Source organism: Asterias amurensis, chromosome 22 (genome assembly GCF_032118995.1).
Source record: "Asterias amurensis chromosome 22, ASM3211899v1".
In the NCBI taxonomy this organism is placed as follows: Eukaryota; Metazoa; Echinodermata; class Asteroidea; order Forcipulatida; family Asteriidae; genus Asterias; species Asterias amurensis.
Window position 1 is genome coordinate 6,263,727 of NC_092669.1, and position 26,037 is coordinate 6,289,763.

The window sequence follows — 26,037 nt, forward strand, 5'->3', positions numbered from 1 at the left end:
AGAATGGAAAAATCATATCCATCACGGAAAATTTAAAAGAGCCGTTATAACCCACCTCTAAAGCAACTTTAAAGTACGGCGCAACAAAAGTGATAGAATGCCGTTTAAAATTAAACATGAGGACACAAAAATACAAAAACTACCAGTGGGAGACAAGTTTTCTTTGTGTTCCTTTGTTCTACTGTCCCTCACTGATTACCATGACATGACACTGTGTCATTCAATAACATCTATTTATGACAAGTGACTGTCACTGTTATTTTTAACATAAGTAAGTTCAGTTATCAGTCTGTGCTTTAACCATTGTACATTGTTATGGTCACCTAAATACCATTGTGGTTTTTTTCTCATCTTTTTTTCACTGGACTTACACATCGTTACATACAGACTGTATGTACGTGTAATGTGTATAATAACAAAAATAATAATAATAATGTAAGCAATTATTGTATAGCGCATAATACAAAAGGGTCTTAAAATGCTCTTGCGCTTCTGTAATTAAATAGATTGGTTTTAAGTTTAGATTTAAATTGTTATTAGCATGTTCCAGTTTTGACATTGTTGGGTGTTGGGAAGAGAGTTCCATCTTGTAAGGAGCGTTGGTTGTAGAACTTTGTGTGGATGGAAAACACTGTTAGAAGACCTTCCAAACTGGATGGGTTTATCAACATGACTGCTCAAGTCTGGTGATTCATAATACACTGCACTTTCTGACTGACTCTATGGTGAAGAAACAATTTCCAAACCTGGTTACTTCATCATACTAAACTGATAAGTTTATGTAGTTATTGCTTTGGTGCAATCAATCTCTTTTCAAATGGGTGCGTTGGATTAGCTGCCCTGGGTCGACCCCGGTACATTCGAATAGCTTTGACATCATTCCAGGGGCTCACTCGGGTCAGTCCAAGTACCATGACCTGATTGTGCTTGTGGAGTTGGTCACTTGGGCCTGGCCCCATCAGGTGCATGACGTCACCACGAGAGGATAAGCGATCGTTCGATAACCTCTTGTCAGGGGCTCACTCGAGTAAGCATCGCGAATTTGACACAGGGAAGGTAATCGAACGCACCCAATGTTGTACCCTTTAGACAAATATACCAAGATTCACTTGCATGATAATTTGGTTAGATTTTGTGGGATCGCGACATGATTTTGCGGGATTGCTGCAGGATTTTGTGGGATCGCTGTGGGATTTTGCACAGTCTTTTAACAACACGAACACTGCTATTTCAATAACTGCAATCTGAACAATTGTCAATGACTGCCCATGTACAGTACAACTGAATGTACAATGTGCACAAATTGAAGAGGTTTCCCATTTCTAGGCATCAATATAAACCACAAGGGAAACTGACTGCGTAAATTTTGAAATGTTTTTTAATTTGGGGTTGAACGAAGAATTGACTGTGGATTCGACATAAAACCTCAAAGTGAAGGTCATATCCAATGTTAAAGTAGAATCCCAATGAATTTCTAAACACAAAACTACATGTATCATTTTTTGTTATGTTTTTTGTGTGAAATTTTTTACTGACAAGACTTTGTTGCAGAAATAAACAATATTAACATTGTCTGGGCATTTTATTATGATTATACAGTAGTGAATGGTCTATAATATAAACAATAACTCTGTTTGGTTAGGGATATTTATGTTTAAAGGCACTGAACACGTTTGGTAATTGTCAGAGACCAGTATTCTTAAACTTGATGTATCCAAACATATGCATAAACTAACAGGCCTGCGAAAATTTGGACTTAATTGGTCAATTAGGGTGCAAGAAAATGATGAAAGCAAAAACATCGTTGTAGTACAAAATACAGAATAAAAGGCTTCTGGCCAGATGTCTTTTAATATTTTAGTGAAAAATTACATCTTTCTCACAAACTACGTTACTTCAGAGGGAGTCGTTTCTCACAATGTATTATACTATCAACAGCTCTCCGTTGCTCGTTACCAAGTAAGGTTTTACGTTTATTGAGGAGTAAATGTTTGTTGTTTCTCTTTGTCATGTTGCAGGTGATCGTAGCAAAAAGACAAAAGTAGACGAGAAGAAGGAGGTAGATGAATCAGTCAAGGTCCCTGTAGCGCTGTTGAGATTCCAGAGTGGACCAAGAGCAGAAATTCTATCCCCAGGGGGTAGAGATAGAGGCTTTTTACAGTTGCAGGTAAACTTTCAATTCTCAGTTCAGTTTATTCAGTAAACTGAACTGAGAATTGAAAGTAAAACTTTCAATTAAAGCAGTTTAGTTTGTTAACAAAAATTGTTTTGCATTTAATGTGATGTTGTTGTCTCTGAAATACTGTGATCGTAAAAGAAACTTTGTTGTTTTTATTGACATTCAATACATACATATGTATGTACATTGATTTAGGCATAACAATGTTGTCCATATCTTTGTTTGGGGTGCCAGTCAGAAGCCATGCAACATTTAGCATGCCGTGTTGCCAGGGACCTCACATCCATGTTGAAAAAAATTCAACCCCAAATTATACATTTTGTTGTTTATTATGTTTAATTATTATTTTATTTTTACTTTTGTGGCTGCATGTAATATTAAGTAAAACAGAAGTAAAATAATAATTGGCATTACGTAAAGTTTCCTTTAAAAAAATCTGAGTTTGGCTACACCCTTTTCAATGAGTGGATGCATTAATATTAAATTACTTTGGCGTTTGGTCATTAAACTAAATGGATGAGCAGTTAATCTGCCCAGGGCAGTCAGCAGCCATACTGGTCTGTGCATGACCTAGATAAGTCCACTGTTTGGAAAAGGAATTACTTAGGGATAACAGGTGTGAGTTGCTAGAGAAAATCAATGTTTTTATTCTGGCCTCTTTCATTATGGAGCTTTCCTGTAATGAGTTGTCAACCGGTCTAAAGTATTTTTGTATTTATGTACTTGTACATGTATTGTTGTCACATGTAAAACAGTGAGATGCATTTTGGTTTTGTGTGTCTAAAACAATTTTTTTACTAAGATACACACTGACAAGTATGAAAGTTTACTTTGAAATGAATTGTTCTGGTTCATGTTATCAGGTGTGTGGTTTAGATTCGACATTCCGTATGTCCACAATGACTCATCTAGGGAGCTTTGTAACAGATGAAGTAATAGGTGATGCTATGCCAATGTCCATCAAAGTATTCAATTCAAAGATTGAGCTCATGGTAAGAGAAGATTTCAAACAATCCATGTTAAATTTAAAAACAGAGAAAATGGTCTGGATTCCGAACCTAGCAGGTGTCTTTCTCGGAAGCAACCGTTGACCTCCTAGTGTCCCTCTTTTAAACAAAACTAATGGTATAAACAAAACAGTATTTATACTGTTTTGTTTAAACTATTAGTTTTGTTCATGTTTTCCAACTGTGGACCTTTCCCGAACCGTGGACCCTATTGTAATCTTTTGTTTAGTTACCTGGTTTGTATAATAATAATAATAATACTAAATCTTATTCATGTAAACATGCTCTAGGGCGCTGAACATTGAAAAATAGACAAACTAAAAAAAAGAAAATACGGAATTGTAAAAAAAAATATTCTTAAAAACATTCAACCAGTTAGTACACAAACCTAATAAATAGAAATCCTGAAGTGTTAAAAATGCAATGCGTAACCTACTCAGCACAACACAAACCAATAAGGAGTCTAACCAAAGCAGTCAAGTGGAAATATATGAATAGAGAGAGAGGCAGAAAGGCCCAAGGGGCATTGTCATTGTAGGATTCTGCACGTGTCAAAGGGTGTTTTGGGGCAACTCCATTTCAAATACACGTAATTCATGTTTTTACAACTCATCCTCAACTACATAGAGTTAAAAGACGTTAAATTTGCATTGGGGATAATGAATATTCACTTTTAGAATTAAAATAAAGTAAAACAAAAGCAAGCATTTTGTTGACTATTTCTTGATTTGTCTTGCTCTAGGATGATACTCCAGCCATCTATCCCACACATCCAGGCCCTCAGCCAATGTGTCTCGCTTTATCTAAGGTCTTCATTCATCGCTCAGCAGATGGGGTCTTCCACATAGAAGGTAATAATAATAAGTAATATAACGCTTTACACACCGTAAGGGCAATCCAAAGCCAAGACCGTCCCAAAGCCAAGGGCATCCCAAAGCCAAGGGCGTCCCAAAGCCAAGGCGTCCCAAAGCCAATGGCGTCCAAAAGCCAAGATGTTCAAAGTCAAGGGCGTCCCAAGTCAAGGGCATCCCAAAGCCAAGGGCAAAACCCAAAGCCAAGGGCGTCCCAAAGCCAATGGCGTCCAAAAGCCAAGATGTTCAAAGTCAAGGGCGTCCCAAGTCAAGGGCGTCCCAAAGCCAAGGGCAAAAAAGCCAAGGCGTCCCAAAGCCAAAGGCGTCCCAAAGCCAAGGGCGTCCAATAGCCAAGGGCGTCCAATACCAATGGTGTCCCAAAGACAAGGGCGTCCCATAGTCAAGGGCGTCACATACATAGCCAAGGTGTCCCACAGCCCAGGGCGCCCGAAAGAGCTTCACGCTATTTCCATCCCAGCTCCCTGGGGAGTATACAGCCTTGTGTACAAATATGCGATACTACTTGTATGTACATGTACATTAGGCTTCATCAATAACAACTACCATCTCCTCACAGGTACAGTACCCATTACCCCTGGGTGGTGAGAAGCATGTAGTTAAGCTTCTTGCTCAGGAACACAAGTGTCACGACTCCCGAACTCACACTCTGCTGAACAGAAGCATCAAAAATAATAATAAAAACAATAGGTTTTTATATAGCGCTTTATACACCATGTCTCAAAGCGCTTCCACATTATTACCTCTGTTGACTGGGCCTAATAAATCATTCCTTAAACCATTTCAGCTTCCTGGGGAGTATACAGCCTGTCCCGCCAAATATGTAGCACACTAAGCTAATCTATCAAAAGACCATCTCTGCCCTCACAGGTACCCATTTACCCCTGGGTGGAGAGAAGTAATTGTAGTTAAGTGTCTTGCTCAAGGACACAGGTGTCACCACCGGGATTCAAACCCACACTCTGCTGAACAGAAGCACCAGATCTTGAGTTTGGTGCTCTTATCCGCTTGACCACGACACCCTACTGTACATTCATGTACATCCATAGCATCAAACACAATTTCAAAATGACTCGGCTGTAAACATGTACCAATATCATTGACGCTGTTTCTACAATACATGTATTAAAGCAAAAAATGTTTGGTTTTGTTGTAATGAAAAAACCTTACATCCAAAGGCTGGACGGCCACTTCAATGTGAGGGCAACACATAAATGATTTGGGCTCTCGGCACAGGTGTATTGCCACTTGGGGCATATGTGTACATTTTCTTGGGACTGAAACAGTGTTACCCCCTTCACAGTCTGTAAGGATGTAGGCATGGGTATCATCCACTAGGAGCCTGGCTGGTAGACCAGAATGGACTAGGTGAGGGCTACTGTCACCAGGAGGGGCATTGTCACGTAAGGTACTCCTGGGGCTGAGACAGGGTTAACCCCTTCACAGTCCAGAAGGATGTAGGCATGGGTATCATCCACTAGGAGCCTGGCTGGTAGACCAAAATACTCAACTATCTTGATACATCTTTACCTTAGGTGTGACAACCATCCCTCAGACCCCATCAGCTTCAACTGTCATGGAAGATAAAACTCCTACAATCTCCCCAGCACAGCTTGAAGAAGAAAACCAGCAGCTCATTTCACAAGTGGTACAAATGAAGAAGGCGCTAGATGTCTTAGAGAATGAGAGGTCTTCGCTTCTAGGGACATTGGAACACCTTCAGGAGGAATTGTTGACTGTGGACAGGGAAAGAGATTTTTTAAGGAGTTCAGTAACAGACCTCACAAGACTTCTAAAATTACAAAGATAAGGTGGCAGCTAGGAACACTGGCCTAGTTACACATGTACACACTTCAGTAAATTTGTATAATGTATATATTATGCCATGTCTAGGTAAATCAGGGTTTTGTTTTAATTAACAAAGCATCCGTTACTTGAAATGTAAGTGTATTACACGAAAAGACATTGCGATAAATATCATACGGGCCTAACTGCAACAGAATGGTTGTTTGACATGAATTTGTATACCAGGAGAAGCTACATGTATATGTACAACATGCCCAGAATGCAGCTAATCTGTTTTTATATATAACCCTTTTAACACCTGAAGAGTGTCTCAAAGCACTTCCAACACTATTACCCCTGGTCACTTGGCCATTTGATTCATTCCTTAAACCATCTCAGCTCCCTGGGGAGTATACAGCATGTGCAACAAATCTGCGCTACTCGGCTAAATCAATCACGAGAACCATCTCTGCCCTCACAGGTACAATTCTACCCCTGGGTAGAGAGAAGCAATTCAAGTTAAAGGATTTGGGTACTTTTTCAAAATGTCCATAGATTTACATTCAACTTACAGGGTTTGAAGATAATGATAGTGGAAAGCTTCCCTTCAAATATTACTTACTGAGGTGCTGTAGTTTTTGAGAAATGAGGAAAACAATGTCATGAAAATACATTTGTAAATGATTAAAATAATTTTCATCTCATGAGACGAAAATTATTTTCATGACATTATTTTACTCATTTCCCCAAAACTACAGCACCTCAGCACGTAATATTTTCAGGGAAGCTTTCTACTATCAATATCTTCAAATTGTGTAAGTTCAGTGTAAATCTGTGGACATTTTGTTTTTTGTCCTACAAAAGTTACATAGACCCTTTAAGTGTCTTGCTCAGGGACATAAGTTTGGTGCTCTTTTATCCGCTAGGCCACGACACCCCAGCTGTGTATGTTCTTTCCAGAAAATTTTGCCACGCCTTCAACAATTTTAGTATTGTATTGGTGACCTATAAAACAAAGAAATTACTACAAAATCCATCTGTTGACTTTGAAAGCACTTCATGGTCTAGCCCCAGAGTATAAGAGGCATGTTGGGAACAAGTACATACCGTACTGGACCCAATCTGAAATCATTGAACAAACTACTGTTAAACATTCCTAGATCCCATTCTTCATCAGGTGACAGAAGCTTTGGGTTTATGTGCACCAAAGCTATGGAGTAATCTCCCCTATAAACAGATAAACACTTGACTCCTTACTGATTGTCTAAATCCACCTTTCAATCTGCTTACAATAAGTCCATTGCACTTGTTATCTCCTCCTAAAATTCTGTAACCTTTCACTTCTTAAATTTTTCCTTCACTTTGCTATTAAGGGCCTCAGAATTGGCAACTTACAAAATGCCTAATGATTAATTGACGGAACAATTTTAAAGGCACTGGACACGTTTGTTAATTGTTAGAAACCAGTCTTCTCACTTGGTGTATCTCAACATATGCATAAATAACAAACGAGATAATAATGAAAGAAAGAAACACCCTTGTCACACGAAGTTGTGTGCTTTTAGATGCTTGATTTCGGGACCTCACAATCTAATTCTGAGGTCTCAAAATCAAATTCAAATATATCAGTGGAAAATTACTTGTATATTTGGTTTGCGGTAACACCATGTGTGTGTGTCTACTTGCCAGGTACAGTTGTTCTTAGAGAACTGTCTTGCTTTATTCTACTGCCTCGGAGTAGATAATCGTAGGTTCGGGAGACTTCTCAGTTCTGAAAAGAACTGTCCTGCTTTTAACTATTACCAGGGCGGATAGTATAGAAAATAGACTGGACTACTACTTTAGCTTATAGGATCGTAATTAACTGTACTGGTAGGAGTAAGTTCTGAATTGGTCTCAGCGTTTCGACTAGCTTGCTCTAGTCATCGTCAGGAGACTGGAAAATTACTTCTTTCTCGAAAATTACGTTACTTCAGAGGGAGCCGTTCTCACAATGTTATTTACTATCAACAGCTCTCCTTTGCTTATTACCAAGTAAGTTGTTATGCTAAAAATTATTTATAGTAATTACCAGCAGTGTCCACTGCCTTTAAAGGTTCCTATTTCATTTTGAATAATTATCTTTAGGTGAAACCTTTGAAGCTGCATTATCATGGTGTTACGGAAAATCTCATTATTTTAAGTGTTATTTTTAAGTGTAAACCACTAAGAACATTTTTTTATGTCAGAAAATGTCATTTTCAAAGCTTACTTCTAAAAGTACTGATTAATTTTTGTGTGGTTCTGAAGACTGTGTGTGAACCTGCAGCAAAATAATTGAATAATCTTAAAACAACTCAACGGTTTACTCACAATGGTATCAAAAAATTATATCTTAAAAAAAAGAAAAAAATTACTTTTGAAAGAAATGCATGCTGTTATAGGTAGTCAGGATAAAACAAATATCAATATTACTAGTCAGATGCAAACGACAGTATTACATGTAGTTGTTTTAAATGTTGCATGCTATAGACTGATCCAAGTGCACAGGTGCTAGAAATGCAAGGTTTTTACCCAAAGTCATGGGAAAAACATCTCCCTTTTAACTGAGTCGCATGTGAATAAGGTGTCTTCCTCAGTTTCCTTACGCTTAAGGAAGACATAACGATCATTACAGGAAAGCTCCATTTAAGAAAGAGGTCAGAATAGCACATCATCTTTGTCTTTATCAACTCACGCCTGTTATCTCAAAGTATTTTTTTTTTACATTGGACCTTTATTTTTTTTAATTGGATCAAGAACAAGCCAGTGATACTGCTGACTGTCCTCATTGAAGACAGCCTTGTCCACTGCCTTTAAGTATTTTGAAACAGTACTAAATTTTAACAAGAAAACAACTTTGAATCATAAAAATCAACCAGATATATACTGAGGAATCAAATAGGAATCAGTAGGACTTCCTCTCTGCTCTTCAGTGTTTTCGTTACCTGACAACATGCCTGACACAGACAGCAGACTTGTGGGTCAGGATCACTGGTCTTGGGAAAGTGGGTGGCCCGATAAATGTTGATATTACAACTATTTTTTATATATTTTTATTTGGTTAAAGCCATTGGACACTTTCGGTAAACAGTATTGTCCAAAGGCCCACACTTCGTGTATCACAACTTTTATATAAAATTACAAACCTGTGAAAATTTAGGCTCAGTCGGTCATCGGAGAAAATAATGGGAAACCCACCCTTGTTTTCGCACGTTTCGCTGTGTCATGACGTGTTTAAAATAAATCCATAATTCACACAGTCAAGAATTGATAATTGTTTAATGTTTTCTCAAAAAGTAAAGCATTTCATGGAATAATATTTCAAGAGAAGTCTTTTACCATTACCTTCTGTAAACCCTGTAAGTTATTTGTAAATCTGTGAACTTGTTTTATTCCATGACCTTACATGGAATAAAACATTAACAAGTGTGTACAAATTTAGGCAGAAGTAAACATTATATATTATAGGTGTAAAATTTGTGTAAATCCATTAAAATAATAAATGTGTAATAAAAATAAACATTATTTTTATAATTTTTTTTCTGGAAGAAAAAGCTGTTACTTCAGCAGAACTTGTTTTTAGTTAACTTTGTTTTTAATTTTTTTTTTTAAGGTTTGTGTTTTTACAAATCGGAACATCTGGAGCTGTTGTTTCTGTTTTTGAGCTAGGTTAATGGATATATTCATTTTAAAGGACCATTACAGAATTGTTTTTTGCTGACAAAACAGTTGCTGGCAGTGTAAGCGCTTTATGTAATCCACCATATACATTAACTGAAACGTGTAGAAGTTTGAGATCGATCGGCCATCTGGGTTACGAGAAAATAGTGACATTTTGCATGACATCAATAAAAAAACCCAATAATAATTAACGCTCACTGAGCGATAAACTCCAAACAGGAAATTGCTTTCATTTATTTCTCATCAACTATGACATCTCAGACAAAAATATTTCAAGGGATGTTTTCTACTGCACGTATCATCATCATTAGACCATGTAAGTTTTGAATCAATATGTGATCTTCTCAATTTGTTTTCTTAAAGACTCTGTAGTGTTCCAACCGTAATAAGGTGATTGGATTTTGTTATTATGCCTATCTACTATTATTTGACTGATTGAACTGAGTGGCATTCGTTAATACAGTCGATGTATTTTAGGCCTTCTTTTTTGACTTGATCAACGTGTGTGGTACTTTCTCCATTAAGTGTATACTGCTGGTGGTATGTTTTGTTCATAATAATAATAACGAATTCTATAGAGCGCTTTATCTTTGGGTGTCTTAAGGCGCTTCTTATCATCATTTATTTCCAGACAGGTTGTTAAAGTTTTTGAATTACCAGACCCATTGATGTAACACATTGTAAGGGTGTCAATGTGATCAAATAAATCCATTTACATAATATAGAATTATAACTTTACAGAATTAAGAAACTTTAGGGAGAAAACAAATTCATATCAAAACCATTCATGTGTTATAGATTTTCTCCGCCAATGTTGACACAAATCCATTTAACTGTCCTTTATTTTTGATAATATCATCATGGGTTTAAAACTATTTTCATTGTTGCCATTTCCACTAGTACTGGGTTTTGTTATTTTAGTTCAGTTTTTGAACATTGTTAAAAGAACTGGCATTTTATTTGAAAGTGCATTATTTCACCGAGCTTAATGACGGTCAGCTATTTATGGGAGTCAAAAATTTGACTCCATTAAATGGCCGACCGTGTTAGTCAACGAGGTAAAAGGAAAACCGCGCAATTTTGAGTGATACTTGTGTGGATCATTGTATTCTACTTTTAAAACATCTTTCTAACCATTATGCATTTTATAACAAACGGTTAAAAATGCTTTTCAAAGACCAACTCGACCGATCCAGAGGGCAACGTGTTCCTTTAAGGTATAAACACACGAATCAAAACTCGCTAAACTGATTCATATAGATAGTATACTCAAACACAGTTTTTGGATGTTGAATAATCTGCTAATAAAGTAATAAAATCTTTAAAAATTGACTTTGAGTCGTTTTACCAAAATATAGCTATATGGTAGCTTTAGTAAAACTGACATTGTACATGTACAATGTAAGTGTTGAGTGCTTACGTATGGTTGCACTCATGTATTCATTGTAATCAAAAGGTAGAAGACAAATTATTTTATTTAGGACGTGACGATTGTGAAGCTTGAAATAACTGTTGTTGTTAAAACCATTTGTTGTATTACAGTGTGTGAATCATTTTGGGAAAGCTCCATTAAATAAAGAGGCCAGCATAATACATCCTTTTTGTCTTCTCCAACTCACACCTGTTATCTCCATGTAATTTCTTTTCCAAACAGTGGCGTTTTATCTTTGAATTGGATCATGAATGAGCCAGTAGTGCTGCTGACTGCCACAGGCAGATTGACTTATCATCCGTTAAGTTTAATGAGCAAAGTAATGACAATGTAAACACTCACAAAAAGGATGTACAGTTTTTGAGTTTTTTTGTGGCAACTCGAACAATTTTTAAAGGGTTTTGATACCTTTTGTAGATCAAGTTTTTGGCCATGATGACATGAAACCCCTGTGAATGAATCTGACTGTACTTAACATAATTTACTTGTAGAAGTCTCACTTCATTAGGCTAGTCATCCCAAATATTTTGAGAAAACAGAGCAATGTTTTCAGTTTTGCGTTGATCCTTTGTACTTGCTAAAATAATGTTTGTGAAATTGTTTAATCATTTCTCAAAAGCTATAGCACCTCAGCAAGTCATATTAATTTTGAGGGAAACGTGTAAGTTTATTGTAAATAATATGTGGACGTTTGTGTTTGTGTTGTACAAAAAGTACCCAATCCCTTTAAAGGGTCTATTACCTTTAATTGAGCTTTCCTGCATCGTTATCTTTAATGGTTTTAATCATTGGTGCAAAACAAATTTATACTTCTTTTGGGATCAATATCTATAAATATTGAAAATGTCTTCTTTTAAAATAAAATAAAAATGAAAAAGAACAACATTATATTGTACATTTAGGATAGTTGACTGTCTGTTTTGTACTGTATGTTTAAGATAAAGTCGATGTATTACATTTTGACCAATATTTAGCCAATTTAAACCGAAAAGCAATTAATTGTTCTTAACGGCCACAAACTGACTGTATCAACACAAAAAGCAATCAATTGTATCTCAACATAAAATGTTGTTAACAGTAAATGTAAAATTTTTAGTCTTAATCTGAACTTGTTTTTTAAATTGTTCACTTCCTACTTTGATAAAATGAACTCTGAAACTGGACACTATTGGTAATTTTCAAAGACCAGTTATCTGACTAAGTGTATCTCAACATATGCATAAAATAACGAACCTATGTTAAAATTAAAACTCAATTAGTCGTTGAAGTTGCGAGAGAACCATAAAAGAAAAAAACACCCTTGTCGTACAAGTGTGTTTTCAGATGCCATTCGAGACCTCTGCTGATGTCTCGAATTCAATTCAAACATTTTAGTGAGAAACTACCTCTTTCGAAAACTACCTTACTCCAGAGGGAGCCGTTCTCACAATGTTTTACACTTACAACAGCTCTCCAATGTCCGTGACCAAGTAAGTTTATAATGCTAACAATTATGTTGAGTACATGTAATTACCAATAGTGTCCAGTGTCTATAACATGAATGAACAGTCAACAAGTGGTCTTTGTTGAAATGCATTTGAAATGTTTTCAATCATTAAGGAAATTGAACACACATGAGATTAAACAGATTTTAGATGTGTAAAAAAACAACCATTCTGTACACCCTTCCTTGGTGGTTCTCACAAATCAAATACTTGCAAAAGCCTTGTCTCTCAAGGTCATCACTCATGGTATAGGACTATAATGTGGGAACTCCAATTAGCCACTTGTCAGCTTGTGTGTGGATTTTTATATTCTACTTTGAAAACATCTTTCCAATCCTATTCATTTCACAACAAATACTTTCAAATGCCCAATCCAAAGTAACATCAATTCAAAACACATTTTGTTTCCATACTGTCACAAACATAATAATATAAACGATGTAATATACATGTAGGTAGCCTTAAAACATGCTTTTATTGAAAAAAAATAAAAATATTATGCTGTATTTATTATGAGGTGGACATTTTTGTTTTTGAAGCAGAAAACTAGTTCATGTTGTTTTGCTTTACACTCAAAGTGTGCAGTTGACGTCAACGGTTTTATCATTATAAGAAACCTTTTTTAAATGAAAGTTTTGCTTTGTGCTTCAAGGCATAAATGCATTAGTGTTATTGTATTTTTTTTTAAACTAATATTTTGTCAAAGTATGTGAAGTGTGTTGGGGTGGGGGTGATAAAAACTGTGCTGAAATGTGATCTATGAAATAATCAAAGATTTGGTAGTTACATGTAGTGTTTCCCATTAATTAATAACAATGTTTTCTTATAAAGTGCGTGTATCTGCCTATAAGGTGCTCAAAGTGCTTAAACATACATGTAGAGATACATTTTTTAAAACAAGTTTGCTTATACAATTGCTTATACAATGTAGGGCTTGAAATGTACACAGGACTGTAGGACCTACATTTATGCCAGTGATTTTTTTTGGACACACAATCCTAATATTTTAATGACACTAAATTTTGTTCTGTACTTTGGACTGTAAAGCTGCCATATTCCTGAGTATAATTTAACCTAAAACAAAAACTTGTTTTACCATTAAGACAATTTCTTTTCTTGTGAAACAACTGGACATTTCCAATGAGACTATGAATGTTTATGAATAATTACTAATAATAAATGTGTATGTGTGTGGCAGAGAACTTATTACCCATAATAAAGTATTAAAGAAAAGCTTGCCAGTGTTATAGGGGTGTGGCTTATGGCAGACTGTTTTATTGTAGGATATGCTCCGGGTACTGTTATTAGGGTGTGGCTCATAATGACAGACTTATCTGGGCGTGGCTTATGGCATATTGTGTAATTAGGGTGTGGCATTTGGCAGACTGTTTTATTATAGGACTAGTGGCGCAGGTGGTTCTTTCTCCGTTTCGTCTACTTTTCCCTGTTCAGTTTATTATTTTCCTGTCCCATGTCATCATTAGTCCCTTTGTCTTTTCCCCTTTCTGTATTATTTCCCCAGCCCTTTTAATTTGTTCCTGTCATTTGTTGCGGTTCCTCCCAAGGGTAGCTTTGATAGTCTTGGTTCAAGACTTTCCTGGATTAGTCACAGGAGGGCACGCCACCAACCATGAACCGCTATCACCCTGAGAACCGCTAGTACTGGAGATGGATGTGGTTTATGGGCCCATAGCACTGTTATTAGGGTGGCTCATAGTTACAGACTTATTTTGTCGCTTATGGCATATCGTATATGGTGTGGCTCATGGCAGACTCAAACCCACGACTTCACAGGGAAAATACCAAGTATACAGTGCTTTATATACATTGTTCATTGGTGTAAGGGTAAACAAAATGAATAATAAAATAAATAAAACTAGGTTAGCACAAACTGACAAAGTATCTTTAGATCAATATAACTTTAATCTATCTTGCCATCCAATAAAACCAAGAAGGTTTCTATGAGTGCAATTTTTAAACATAAAATATAAAGTACATCTGTAAATATCTCATCCCTTTGAACAATGTTGGTCAGTACCTACATGTACATATCTTTCTAATAAGCACAATCATTATAAAATGGCTGATTTTAAAATTATAATTTATATTTGTAATCAACTGTTAACCTCATCGTCTAGGAGCTTATGGTGATCTGTAGATAATGAATGATTAGAAGATGCCACCTAGCTAGATACTTTCTTTTAGGTCCTAAGGAACAAGAAAATACATGTTGGCAAAATTGAAAGTGTGGCAGATGGCGGCCATTTTGGATTTCAAAATGACCACCTTTTAAGTTATAATTTTTCTTCAACTTTGGCTCTTAAAACTTTAAAATGGGTCATCTCCAAGAGTCATTATGGGAAAGTTCCATAAAAGAACGAGGATAAAATAAAACATCCTTTCATTTGGCAACTCACACAATAATAATTGATACTCATGACAAAACGGACACATTTAAAGGCACTGTACATGTTTGGTAATTGTCAAAGACCAGTGTTCTCACTTGGTGAGAGAAAATGATAAAAGAAAAAACACCCTTGAAGGACGAATTTGTGTGCTTTCAGATAGAAATGAAAGACTTCTAGCTAGAAGTCTTTTATTAGTTTAGTAAGAAAATTACCTCTTTCTTAAAAACTATTACTTCAGAGAGAGTCGTTTCCCACAGTGTTTTATACTATCAACAGCTCCCCATTACTCGTTACCAAGTAAGGTTTTATGCTAATAATTATTTCGAGTAATTACCAATAGTGTCCACTGCCTTTAATTGGATCATGCACAAACCAGTAGGGCTGGTACATGTCATAACACTGTTTAATGACCCAAGTTATTCAATATGATTCTGCCACTGTAAAGGATGTATACTTTCCAAGCTTATTTTTGGTCAAACTTGGAAACTCTTTAATTGAGCTTTCCCGTAATAAAGACAATTAAGTGTAGATATCACTTTTAAGTTTATTCTTTGAATTCCTTCATAATGTCTTTATACAAGTTGGACTTGTCTGAAACAATCCGTGATTGTTTTAAATTGCCTGATACGTTAAAACGTAGTTTACGCAAAATGTTAGAAAGGGGAGTTAAGACCTTGTTGGACCGAAGCCATGATTTGCAGTACATTAGTAAACAGCATGATGCAGTATGGTACCAAATATAGCAAAACAAAAATTATATCACACGTCTACTCTGTCAATCCTACGTACACCTTTCAGCTTTGTGTTCATCTTGGCAATGTATTAAGCTTCAAATTAGCAAAAAAGCACCTGTAAACAAAAAAATATAAATACATGTACATGTTCTTACTTGCACTCAGCATAATAACTGTCTCATGGTGTAAAAAACTCAATTTCAACAATTGCATCTACTTGCAAAACTTGTTATTGTGAATTTATTGTCATGTCAGTGCAATAATAACGTTCAAAACAGCATACAGTCCAAGCAAGTTTGAGAATGTCAAACAATGTATCTGGCTCAGCATGTGCACACAACAGGTGACGAGATAACTTTGTTGCACGGAGCATTTTCATGCTATACATGTACAATGTTGTTGAACAATCAAGATAGAATGTTTTTGCTTTTTTGTACTGACATGACGCAGCATAAATTGTGCAATATTACTAATAATAATAATAATACAAATAATTCATCTTTTTCCATTTAACCATTTAAAGTGAAATGATTATCAAAATGCTTTACACTATCGAAAGCTGCTGAACTACTTCCATCCATGGAGGAAGGAAGAAAAGGAGCTCGAAAGACCCGCAAAACCGCAGAGTAACAAAAGAATACCCTGACAATGGCCCTGTCTGACCAGTGGAAAAAGATAGGAGACCTCCAGCTGGACGGCCGATTAATGAGCAGGATTAGATCTCTTTGTACAGAAGGTGTGGTACCGCCAGACTGCGCCGTTGCCTTCGTGTAAAGTTAAATCATTGGAGACAAGAATTGTGAATAAACACATTTTCATTTACCGTTTGTGGTGTTTCACAGAAACATCATGGCATATTTTTACATTTTTTGTGACTTTCAGGTCACTAGCGGTGGTTCAAAATTTGGGTATTAGCACATGAGGGTGGTTTTTTGTTCGATTTGGTGAGCACAAGTGTACACAATTTTTATCAGGTCTCAAAAAAGTTGTTTTTTCTGTATTATATCCATACGACATACGACACCATAGTTGAGTGAAGAACCAAGTGTGCACGCGCAAACTCACATGTGCCAGGTCGCCCATTGTCTGTGTAAGGTATGTGGGTGATTTCGAGGTGTCGTTAAACGACCACGGACTTTTGAAGTCCCTTCATTTGAGCTCCTTCTCTTCCTTCCATGTTCCAACCAAGTAACTGTTGAATTGCCATTAATTTTAGGTTTTATTACAAAATGCATATATAATGAGAATCTCTACTTTAATAGTTATTCTCCAAGAATTTTAGGATTATGGCTAATTTAGTAGAATTATAAAGCCACACTTAAATTTTATATTAAATTCACCATGAGTTCCTAAATCACATCTTAAAGTATTTATAAATAATATTGGCAAAATATTTAGATTATACATTCTTAGAGAGTATACATGAACACAAAACCAAAAACACAAAGGGAAGAGAAACACTTTGAAGCACTGCACACTGTATGTGTAAAGATATAATTTAACTAAGTTCCTATTTTCTAGACTTCATGCAATATATAATGGATACATGTACCGTACATTGTAGGTGGATTCTTAACAAGGGAATCGAAGTGTGGTGAAGAGGTTTTCAACTAGTGGTTTAATCCCAACGAGGCCTGGTTCTTGATAATTTTACAGAGACAAAGTCGAGGTAAATTATAAAGAACCAGGCCTCGGCGGATTTAAACCACTAGTTCAAAACCACTTCAACACACTTTGATTCCCATTCTTTACCTTTTCGGTCAAAAAATAAAACAAATGCAAAAATTCTAGTTTTTCAATGATTTCTTTCTACACAACACCCCTCCAGCTATGAAATGGTAGAGCCCTCCGCTGCCCTCGCGTAAACGGCTCCTTAAAAGGAATGCTGTGCGCGTCGCGTGTATCGCGTGATGTAGAACAACTGTTTCAGCCGTTGCTCTCAACCAATAGGAATGAAGAAACAGTATAAGAACAGGTGCAAGCTCGCGTGTTACGCCCATGTTTCAACACTTTTCACTGGTCATAAACAAAGGTTTATACACACCCACGTGACGCGCTCTCCACCAATAGGAATAGCGAAACTGTCAGAGGTATTTATGAATGTAGGTTGATTCTTAATTTAGGTTTACCATGACATGATATACATATCGAAAGGTCGAGTTGAAACCAACGGTTCTTTTCAGAACCACCCCAACTCATTTAGAGATAGTCATTACTTGGTGTTACCGCAAACCTTTCCATATAGCATTTATAAGCACAAATCACAAAGGAATTCTGCAACCAGCACTCGCCAGGACAGCAGCAATGCTTTTAAGAGAGTACAACAACTCAAGACTCAAGTCACATAACCTGGGCCCAATTTCACAGAGCTGCTAAGCACAAAAATTTGCTGAGCATGAAATTTCTTCCTTGATGAAAACAGGATTACCAACCAAATTTCCATTTGTTGCATACTTGTTACTGGTACTTGGCTGTTGTTAGCTTACCCTGAAAATCACGTGGAAATTTGGTTGGTAATCCTGTTTTTATCACGGAAGAAATTTCATGCTAAGCAAATTTGTACGCTAAGCAGCTCTATGAAATTGGTCCATGGCCCTAGGATTTATAACAAAAATCAGATTCCAGTTTCAGCTTTTATACATGTATTCTGGGTTGTGTTTTTCTAATTAACCAGTACATTTGACACAGTTTTTGGTTGACAGCCCAAATCAGTTTAAAAGTATAGCCCTCACCTTGAAGTGGCCGTCTGGCCTTGTAGAGTTAGGTGATCTCTCATTACAAAATAATACAAATCATAATGCCCTGATAGCCCAAGACCTCCTTATTCCTTCACTTCATCAAAGAGAATATTGAAGGAGTTTGGGTTTTTACAAAATTGTTGTCAACCTCACTGAACAGGGCGAGTCAAAAAGAAGTTGACCGAGATTGGTTGTTTTTCAAAACAAACAAATGACACTCAAAAGTTTAGTAAAGCATAATATATTTAACAAGCACTCTCTCCTGCTTATTAGAAATAAAGAAAATGATCATTCCTAAGAGGAGTTATGTCTATTTAAATAAAGATACTCGTTTTGCAAGCTGTCCATAAAATACTTGGCAATACTTTTTTATACCCTTTGCTACTTGCTCAGATGATTATATTCAGTCAAGCATTAACATTCCATGGACAGCCACAAACACGAGTGCTTTCAGTAAAACAGGCAAACTTATCTTAGAAATGATCAATTTGTTTCGGTCTTTTTTTCCAGATAAGCAGGAAAGAATGCTTGTTTAATATGTGATTCACTCGGGTTTTGAGTGTCAGTTGTTGTTTTGTTTTTAAATCATAAATCTTGGCAAACTTCATTTGGACTCACCCTGCACATTCTGTAATGCTATAGGAACTAAACGTGACATGTTCAGTAACTTAGACATGTTTTAAACCCTGGAAAAACTTTTAAGAACATTGAAATTGAATACAGCACCTGTTGTTACCTGATAATACATAATAATTGATGGGCTTCAAACAAATACACCTTCTGGATCATCACTAGAGGGCGCTGCAACGACAAGATGACGCGCACTCACTAAACGTCTAAATGGGAAGGTTGCATACACTGTATTGAAAACAGAGACAAAAAAAAAAGGATAAACTTTTTGATCTACACATGGCACCTCAGCACAGACAAACTTCTCCCCTTATCACTCTACTGGCTCAGAATCCCCTCTATGGATACAGTTCAAAATCCTGACACTTGTTTTAAAATGCACTGGACATCTCTGGTAATTGTCAAAGACTAGTATTCCCACTTGGTGTGTCCCACCATTCTCTTGCAAGAAAATAACAAATGAAAAAAACACCCTCGTGTTGCACAAATGTGTGTGCGTTCAGATGAAGAAAAAAAGACTTCCACAGCTGAAGTCTTTTATTATTTGAGTGAGGAATTACCTCTTTCTCAAATAACTATATTACATCAGAGGGAGCCGTTTCTCACCATGTAATTGTTTACAAGGTGCTGTGGTGCAATAGGCAGCCAATCATACCTGGAACACCGGGGCAAACCCCTTCTCTTTATAATAAGTGCACTGGATTCTTTTACATGCCTTCCTGACACAACACACAGAACTGCAGAACCTACATTTGTAGGGCTTTATATTCACCCCATCCTGCCTGTCCTGCCATCCGAAAAACAAATGCAATAGTGTCACGACTGGAATTCAAACCCACAATATGATGATCAGAAACACCAGAGTTTGAATTCGATGCTATTACTCGCTCGGCCACATCACTCTCCGTGTTTGTTTGTTTGTTTGTTTGTTTGTTTGTTTGGAACTACCATGTATAGGCGATGTGACCTGTGACATCACATGTTTACAAAAGAGCCACAGAGCCTGGACTTCCTGCAGGCAACATTTTTGTACACAGCATACACTGTAAATGGCATAATGGAATAAAACATAAAATATTTCATTTTATGGAGATTGCAGTGTCTAATTCAGACCAACTTTTGATATATGATGAAAGGGGGCACATCTCAAAACTTGTCCAGCTTTTCATTCATTACTCTCGGATTTATGTGGAAATTATGACGCAAAATGTCATTTTTCCCATTTGACCAGTGCAGTATCTTGCCTGCCAGAATACCCAAAGAAAGTACAAGGTCACACTTATTGTAAACTAAGTTCACATGGTCCATACATACTTTGTTGAGGTGAGCTTTCAGCCCGTTGGCGTGGTAGTCTGCTTAGAGTCCCACCCTGAGTCTCTTCTGACTTGTCCTCATCTTGTGGGTGTTTGGATGAGGTCTTGCTAAAGTCCTTCAAATTATCACAGGCAAGATCTTGCTTCAATTGAGATTCTAAGGATCTTCTTTCCTCTAGGGTACAGTTCAGCTCAGCTAGGGTCAAGTCCATCTGTTAAACAAAAACAACAATGATAATAATAGTGGCTTCTTCTATAGACGATGTGACCTCTGACGTCACTCGAAAACCATAACATGATTCGCGTGCATACCGCCGGGCAAAACCTTTGTGTTTTGGCAGCCAGCTAGAAAGTGTATGCAATCTTACTGTGACTACGCAACTCAGTGCCCGGCGAAACATGACGTATACAGTGTTTTTTCAACAGAGGGCGGTTTGAATGTAAACATAGGTCACATCGTCTATAGAGCACATAGGCCTAGTGATTGCTTAATAGTCGAGTTGCGACTGCCGTTTAGAGTGCCGCCAGGACTAGGCCTGGGCGAATTATTCGAATATCCGATTAATGGCGAATAGTTTTCCTATCCGTAATCGCGAATGCCTTTTTTTTCTTAACCGGATATCCGCATAGGGCGCGAATACCTATTTACAAACCGGATAATTCTGTAATTACAACCGAGTAACCGGATATTCTTTAACTATCCGAATATCCGCGGACGTCTGGCGACAACTGATATGAATGTTTTGTCTGAATCCTTATGAAACTTCTATTAAGACAGCATAAAACAGCATAAATTAAGTATTTAACTATGCTCACCTCCGTGAAGAGTTAAAACAATGACATTTCTGACGTAATTTGTTCAAAGATTACAAAAGTTTTCCTTCACATAGAGTCAATCACGATCAAAAGAAAAAGCAAATCGCCATCTTTAAATTAGATCCGGTCATTTTTATGAATGAACCGAGTGACACTGTCTAAAACCGATATCAATCCGCCCATAAGATCTCATTAACAAACGAACAGCGCCCTCTAGCTCTAGTGGCAAAAAAAAAAAAACTATCCGAATATACGGTTAATTGGCCAGCGGTATCTGAATAACAAAATTTCACTATTCGCCCAGCACTAGCCAGGACTAGTACAAAAATAGTCGCGACATACAAAATATAGTTATTGGTGAAGCAGTTGTGTCGCTCAGACTTTTCACGACAACATAATTTACTAACGAAACACACTCAGACATCAGTGACACAATCATGCAATCTTTTCAGCGTGAATTTTACTATTGCGCCTGCGGCAATCATTATGCCGCATTGCACCTTGGGAATTAAAAGTTAGTTGGAACTACAATGTAGTGGCAAAGTCCCGACTATATTTAAGGTGCAACTAGTCGAGCAGTAAATTTCACTAGTCACCCAGGGCCCATTTTATAGAGCTGAGAAGCACAATAATTTGCTTAGCATGAAATAATTTCCTTGATAAAAACAGAATGACCAACCAAATGTTCACATCATTTTCAGGATTTAAAGCAAACAACAGCTGAATACCAGTAACTAGCAATATGCAACAATTGGAAATTTAGTTGGTAATCCTATTTTTATCAAGGAAGAACTTTCATGCTAAGCAAATATTTGTGCTTAGCAGTTCTATGAAATTGGGCACAGGTCTATTTTCTACCTCTTTAGTTGTCTTTGTGTATTCTTCATACTCTTGCTGGAGCAGCTTGGCTTCATCTTTCATCTGCTCAAGTCTTATCTTAGCAGCATCCTCTTCCACTTGACGTTGCTTATTTCTGTATTCCTCCATCTGATGGCTCAGAACTATAATCTCATGTTGCTGTAACGACAGTTCCTTAACACAATTCTCCATACGACCTTTGAACTTGGCAATCTCTTTAGAGAGTGCAGAGTGGAGCTGGCGTTCAATCTCAACTTCACTCTCCCAGAATTCTAACTCCTGAAGCTCAGCTTTGTTTTGCCTCGAGCGCAGTTCAAATTCTTCAATTTCTGGATCCGAATCATTCGGAGTTTGTGAGAATTCTTCTAGAGTCTGAATGAGGGTTTCAATGTGGCAAAGGTCTTGCTGTTGTTGAGCCAGTCTAGCCTTCTGTATGGAAACCAACTCACTCAACTCTTGGTGTTTGTTTTGATTCTGTGGGTTAGTGACATGTTTCTGGCTGATCCTCTGCTCTGAGGTCCCTCCACGGTACCCACTAAATGTTTGTGACCGTCTTACGCTAGCCTGTCGCTGCTGGTGAAAATCTTCAAATGATTCCGTGGGGCTTATAACTTGCTTGAATCTGTCATTTATTTCTTGGGTTACCGAGGGTGGTCGACTGTTACCTGGTGTGGTCCCTGTCTTTCTCATCAAGAAATAAAAATCCTTAGAGTTGGGCCCCCACTTAGACATCAACCTCAGAGGGTTTTCATGAGGTTTGAGTGAGCGTTCAGAATCATGGCATTTCTCGATTAGATTGAAGCGTCCGATTTGTCCAGTTGCCTGAGCGAGGGCAATAATGACGTCCTGGCACCTCGTGTGATCGCTCACACCACACACTATCCTCTGCACACCATCTACAACTACTTTTAACTCCACCATTTCTTAGCAGCTGATGAAGAATGTCATCACAAAAACATACACTGCCGCAACTGAAATGGAAAAAGAAAGGTGACACTTTTTGTCAAACTTGTAGTGTTTAGAAAGTTGCTACATGTACATGTACATGTACATTACAAGTAGGTACAAGTACAAATAATTAAGGAATATTATCGAAAGGTAATGAAAGTGACTTCGTTCTTCGGTAAGTTTTGTCAAAATTTTTTAAAACTATGATACACAACATTTACTGTGTAGGTTTGATTGTTCATTCAAGAAAAGTGATAACAAAGAATTACTCTACCCAGGATGAAAGAAAGGAATTATTTTACAGGTAAAAGATTACACACTGATCATTACAATAAACTCAATCGCTATCAAATAAAGGCGCACTAGTAAATAAGATGCAGTCAATTTTGGGACCAAAATAAGAAAATGTCATATTTTACCACAGCAAAAAAAGTACCAAAGAAATATATATTTTTTTCTTGCACATATTCATTAATCATCAAGCCTACTATTTTGTGGGTTGTTCTAAAACCCCCTCGACCCACGACCCCTCGACTTTTGCGCTTCACCGGCCGAGTATGACTACGGCCAACTCATTACATGATGATCAGGCAGAACCATTTCCGGCTGATCGCTCCCGTCCTGTGTTCTACTACATGTAGTTGCTTTATGCGGAGCTCACGGTTGTAGACCCGACCGACCAAATGGCCCCACACGTGTTTTGGGGTTGTTGTCAGTCTCCCACACCCCGGCCACACGCGGACAGGGCCTCCCCCATCGGTGTGTGTTACACATGGCGGGGGGAAATCAGCATAGCTAATAAATAACCACAGTCTCAGACTTGAAATCAAGTCTAGTTGTGGAAGGAAGTTGCGTTGCCTAGCCTGTTTATTGGATGGATCACTCACTGTGAATTTTAAATCAGGGACTTAAATCTTACTCGGCCATAAAGTGATATTTTATGAATTCGGAATTTGGACACGCTTAGAGTACCGGGCAGACGTCGAGGGGTTGTGGGTTGGGGCATTGGGACGGAGGAATAAACTAATTTATTCCACCATGGTTAGGGGGTCGAGGTTTGTTTAGAACAACCCCTGTTTTGTTGGTTCTACCGGGATAATTAGTATTTTTTTAGGCTCGGGTAAGGACAAGTTTCCATATGGCACCACCACTTTCCGTATGAATTAATATAGTATCTAATTTACCTCAATGAGATATCCCTTTTTGTCAAAATGAGTGAAAAAGTGGTTGCGCCATACGGAAAGTTAGGATTACGGAAAGTTAGGATAACTTTCCGTATGGCGCCACCACCTTTTCACTCATTTTTACAAAAAGGGATATCTCATTGAGGTAAATTAGATACTATATTATTTCATATCGAATGAAAAAGTGGTGGCGCCTTACGGAAACTTTTCCGAAAGTTATCCTCGGGTCATTCCGTGTCAGTCAAATCACCCCCCAAAAAGGCAAATTTCAATCCAACCAACTACCATGACTACTACATGTAGTACTGTACAATAACAGTAATCCTCTTGAAAACTCCAGTGGCAGTATTAACCGAATCACAATCAGTGTTTATCATGTTCGTTTGGATATCGGCCTCTAGTATTTAGTAATGTGTAGGTAGGCCTAGCTGTAATTTAGGGGAGTCAACATGACATGAGGGATCAAAAACACAAATCTCGATCCCATATCAGATCGTTCAGATCAACAAAAACATGACGCGACAGCATAATAATCTGATAATAAATAAGTAAGAGACGAACTTGTTTTGTCTTGTCTCTTGCTTGCGCTTGGTCTATGAAATTTTCATTGAAAAGGCAAAAGCGTTTCATTGGAAACCGTTTGATTATCATGATTATATTAATGTACACCACGGACATGGCGGAAGAAACGATGGCAACGATGATGAAATGAAAAGAAAACAAAGTCGTAAAACCTACCATTCTGATTTATAATTACCATTTTTAGAGCATACGATCTCTCACAAACGAGCGTTGACGAGTCCTTCCGCATTCGCAGCAGCAAAGTGTCATCGTCAAAACATCACACATCACAGTGGTGGTACGGTGGCTCTGTGTGTATTCTTTCTTCTTTTTGGTGCAAGCACCAAATATTGGTACCTCAGCCAATATTTATAACGAATCGTAAACGACCGTCAATAATTACATTCTTGAAACGAAGTCGTCGTTATAATAATACGGCGAGTGACGGTCGTTTACTGACTGTGAAAGTTGATGCTAGGACAAAACGACAGCTTTTGCCTACGGAAGTCGTTGTCAATTTGATAGTCTAATTAGCGCCCTCTTGTGGATAAACCTCCGTCATTATTTCTTCTACGTACGAGTGATCTGAGCCTACTTTTGGTCATGAATTTCTTATAGTACCGGTAGTAGCCTAGTTATCCTTACTTCGGCATTAAAACATAGGGCTTTTTTTATACATACAATATAACAATCCCGTAAAAATTGTTTGTTCATCGGTCATCGAAGTTGCAAGAAACCACCCGTCCCCACCCCTTAAAAAAAAAAAAAAAAAAAAAAAAAGAAAAGCGTACAGCCCTAGGCCTATATAGGCCCTTTAAACCTTGTTGCTTTCAGATGCTTGAGAAATGTTTGTTAAAATATTTAACAGCTCTCCAGTGGTCTTCATAACCAATTAAGCAAAATGGTTTTTTTTCTGCTACAGTAAGCACGAAAAATTTGCTTACCGTTAGTAAAAGCAGAGCTATGAAATTGAGCCCTGGATGGTAAAAGTGCCTTATGATGAGCGGCAAATCGGACACATTACACAATACACATGGGTATGAAAAACGAGGAGTGCATTGGTTTTCTGTTTTAATGTCATTTTTTTGTTGGAAATCAATCAAAACATTTTTGTTTACTTTACAGGGGAAAAGCAAGAAAGTTGGGATGGAACCCGCTACCATGTAGGCCTAAGGAAGAATTTATTTCTGCCTTCAAGAAGGTTATTACCTGATATTGGCAAATAATATCTGTTACAGAATCACGTTTGCACTGCAGAAATTAAGAACTGGGAGAAAGAAGTTTGCCATAGGGCTGAGAACTTGATCCTTTCGAAAAGTTAATCCGATTAACTTTTCGAAAGGATCAAGTTCTCAGCCTTAAAGAGATCAAAACCAGGGTAAATATATG

General features: G+C 37.2%; 2 protein-coding genes across 5 annotated transcripts in view; one reads left to right on the forward strand and one right to left on the reverse strand.

The window, feature by feature from the left end:
* LOC139953837 (bridge-like lipid transfer protein family member 3B) overlaps window positions 1-6,431 on the forward strand; it is a 53,940-nt gene extending 47,509 nt beyond the window's left edge. For all 3 annotated transcript variants that reach the window (XM_071953408.1, XM_071953410.1, XM_071953409.1), the window contains 4 exons: window positions 2,019-2,167; window positions 3,043-3,171; window positions 3,929-4,037; window positions 5,591-6,431. In XM_071953408.1, the coding sequence (XP_071809509.1) occupies window positions 2,019-2,167; window positions 3,043-3,171; window positions 3,929-4,037; window positions 5,591-5,865 (662 nt within the window). In that variant the 3' untranslated portion in view covers window positions 5,866-6,431. The remainder of the gene's footprint in view (window positions 1-2,018; window positions 2,168-3,042; window positions 3,172-3,928; window positions 4,038-5,590) is intronic.
* Window positions 6,432-14,358: 7,927 nt separating this feature from the next.
* Window positions 14,359-24,994, reverse strand: LOC139953847 (ras association domain-containing protein 8-like). 2 transcript variants are annotated; one of them, XM_071953427.1, is made up of 4 exons: window positions 24,845-24,994; window positions 21,956-22,926; window positions 20,283-20,493; window positions 14,359-19,196 (listed from the first exon to the last, which is right to left on the reverse strand). In XM_071953427.1, exons 2-4 carry the CDS (start codon window positions 22,874-22,876, stop codon window positions 19,102-19,104), a joined length of 1,227 nt encoding a protein of 408 aa, XP_071809528.1. In that variant the 5' UTR covers window positions 22,877-22,926; window positions 24,845-24,994; the 3' UTR covers window positions 14,359-19,101. The 2 variants fall into 2 exon arrangements, with proteins under 2 accessions (XP_071809528.1, XP_071809526.1); XM_071953425.1 differs by having other exon boundaries at window positions 24,826-24,993.
* Between the last annotated feature and the right edge of the window lie 1,043 nt (window positions 24,995-26,037).

Bases quoted from the DNA above. Each gene is read 5' to 3' on its own strand.
- LOC139953847 (XM_071953427.1), bottom strand. From the start codon at position 22,876: ATGGTGGAGTTAAAAGTAGTTGTAGATGGTGTGCAGAGGATAGTGTGT. The intron at 20,494-21,955 runs GTAGAAAATAGA...TTTGTTTAACAG, and splicing joins ACACAAAGACAACTAAAGAG to ATGGACTTGACCCTAGCTGA. The intron at 19,197-20,282 runs GTATGTATGGAC...TTTTCAATACAG, and splicing joins TGAAAGCTCACCTCAACAAA to TGTATGCAACCTTCCCATTT.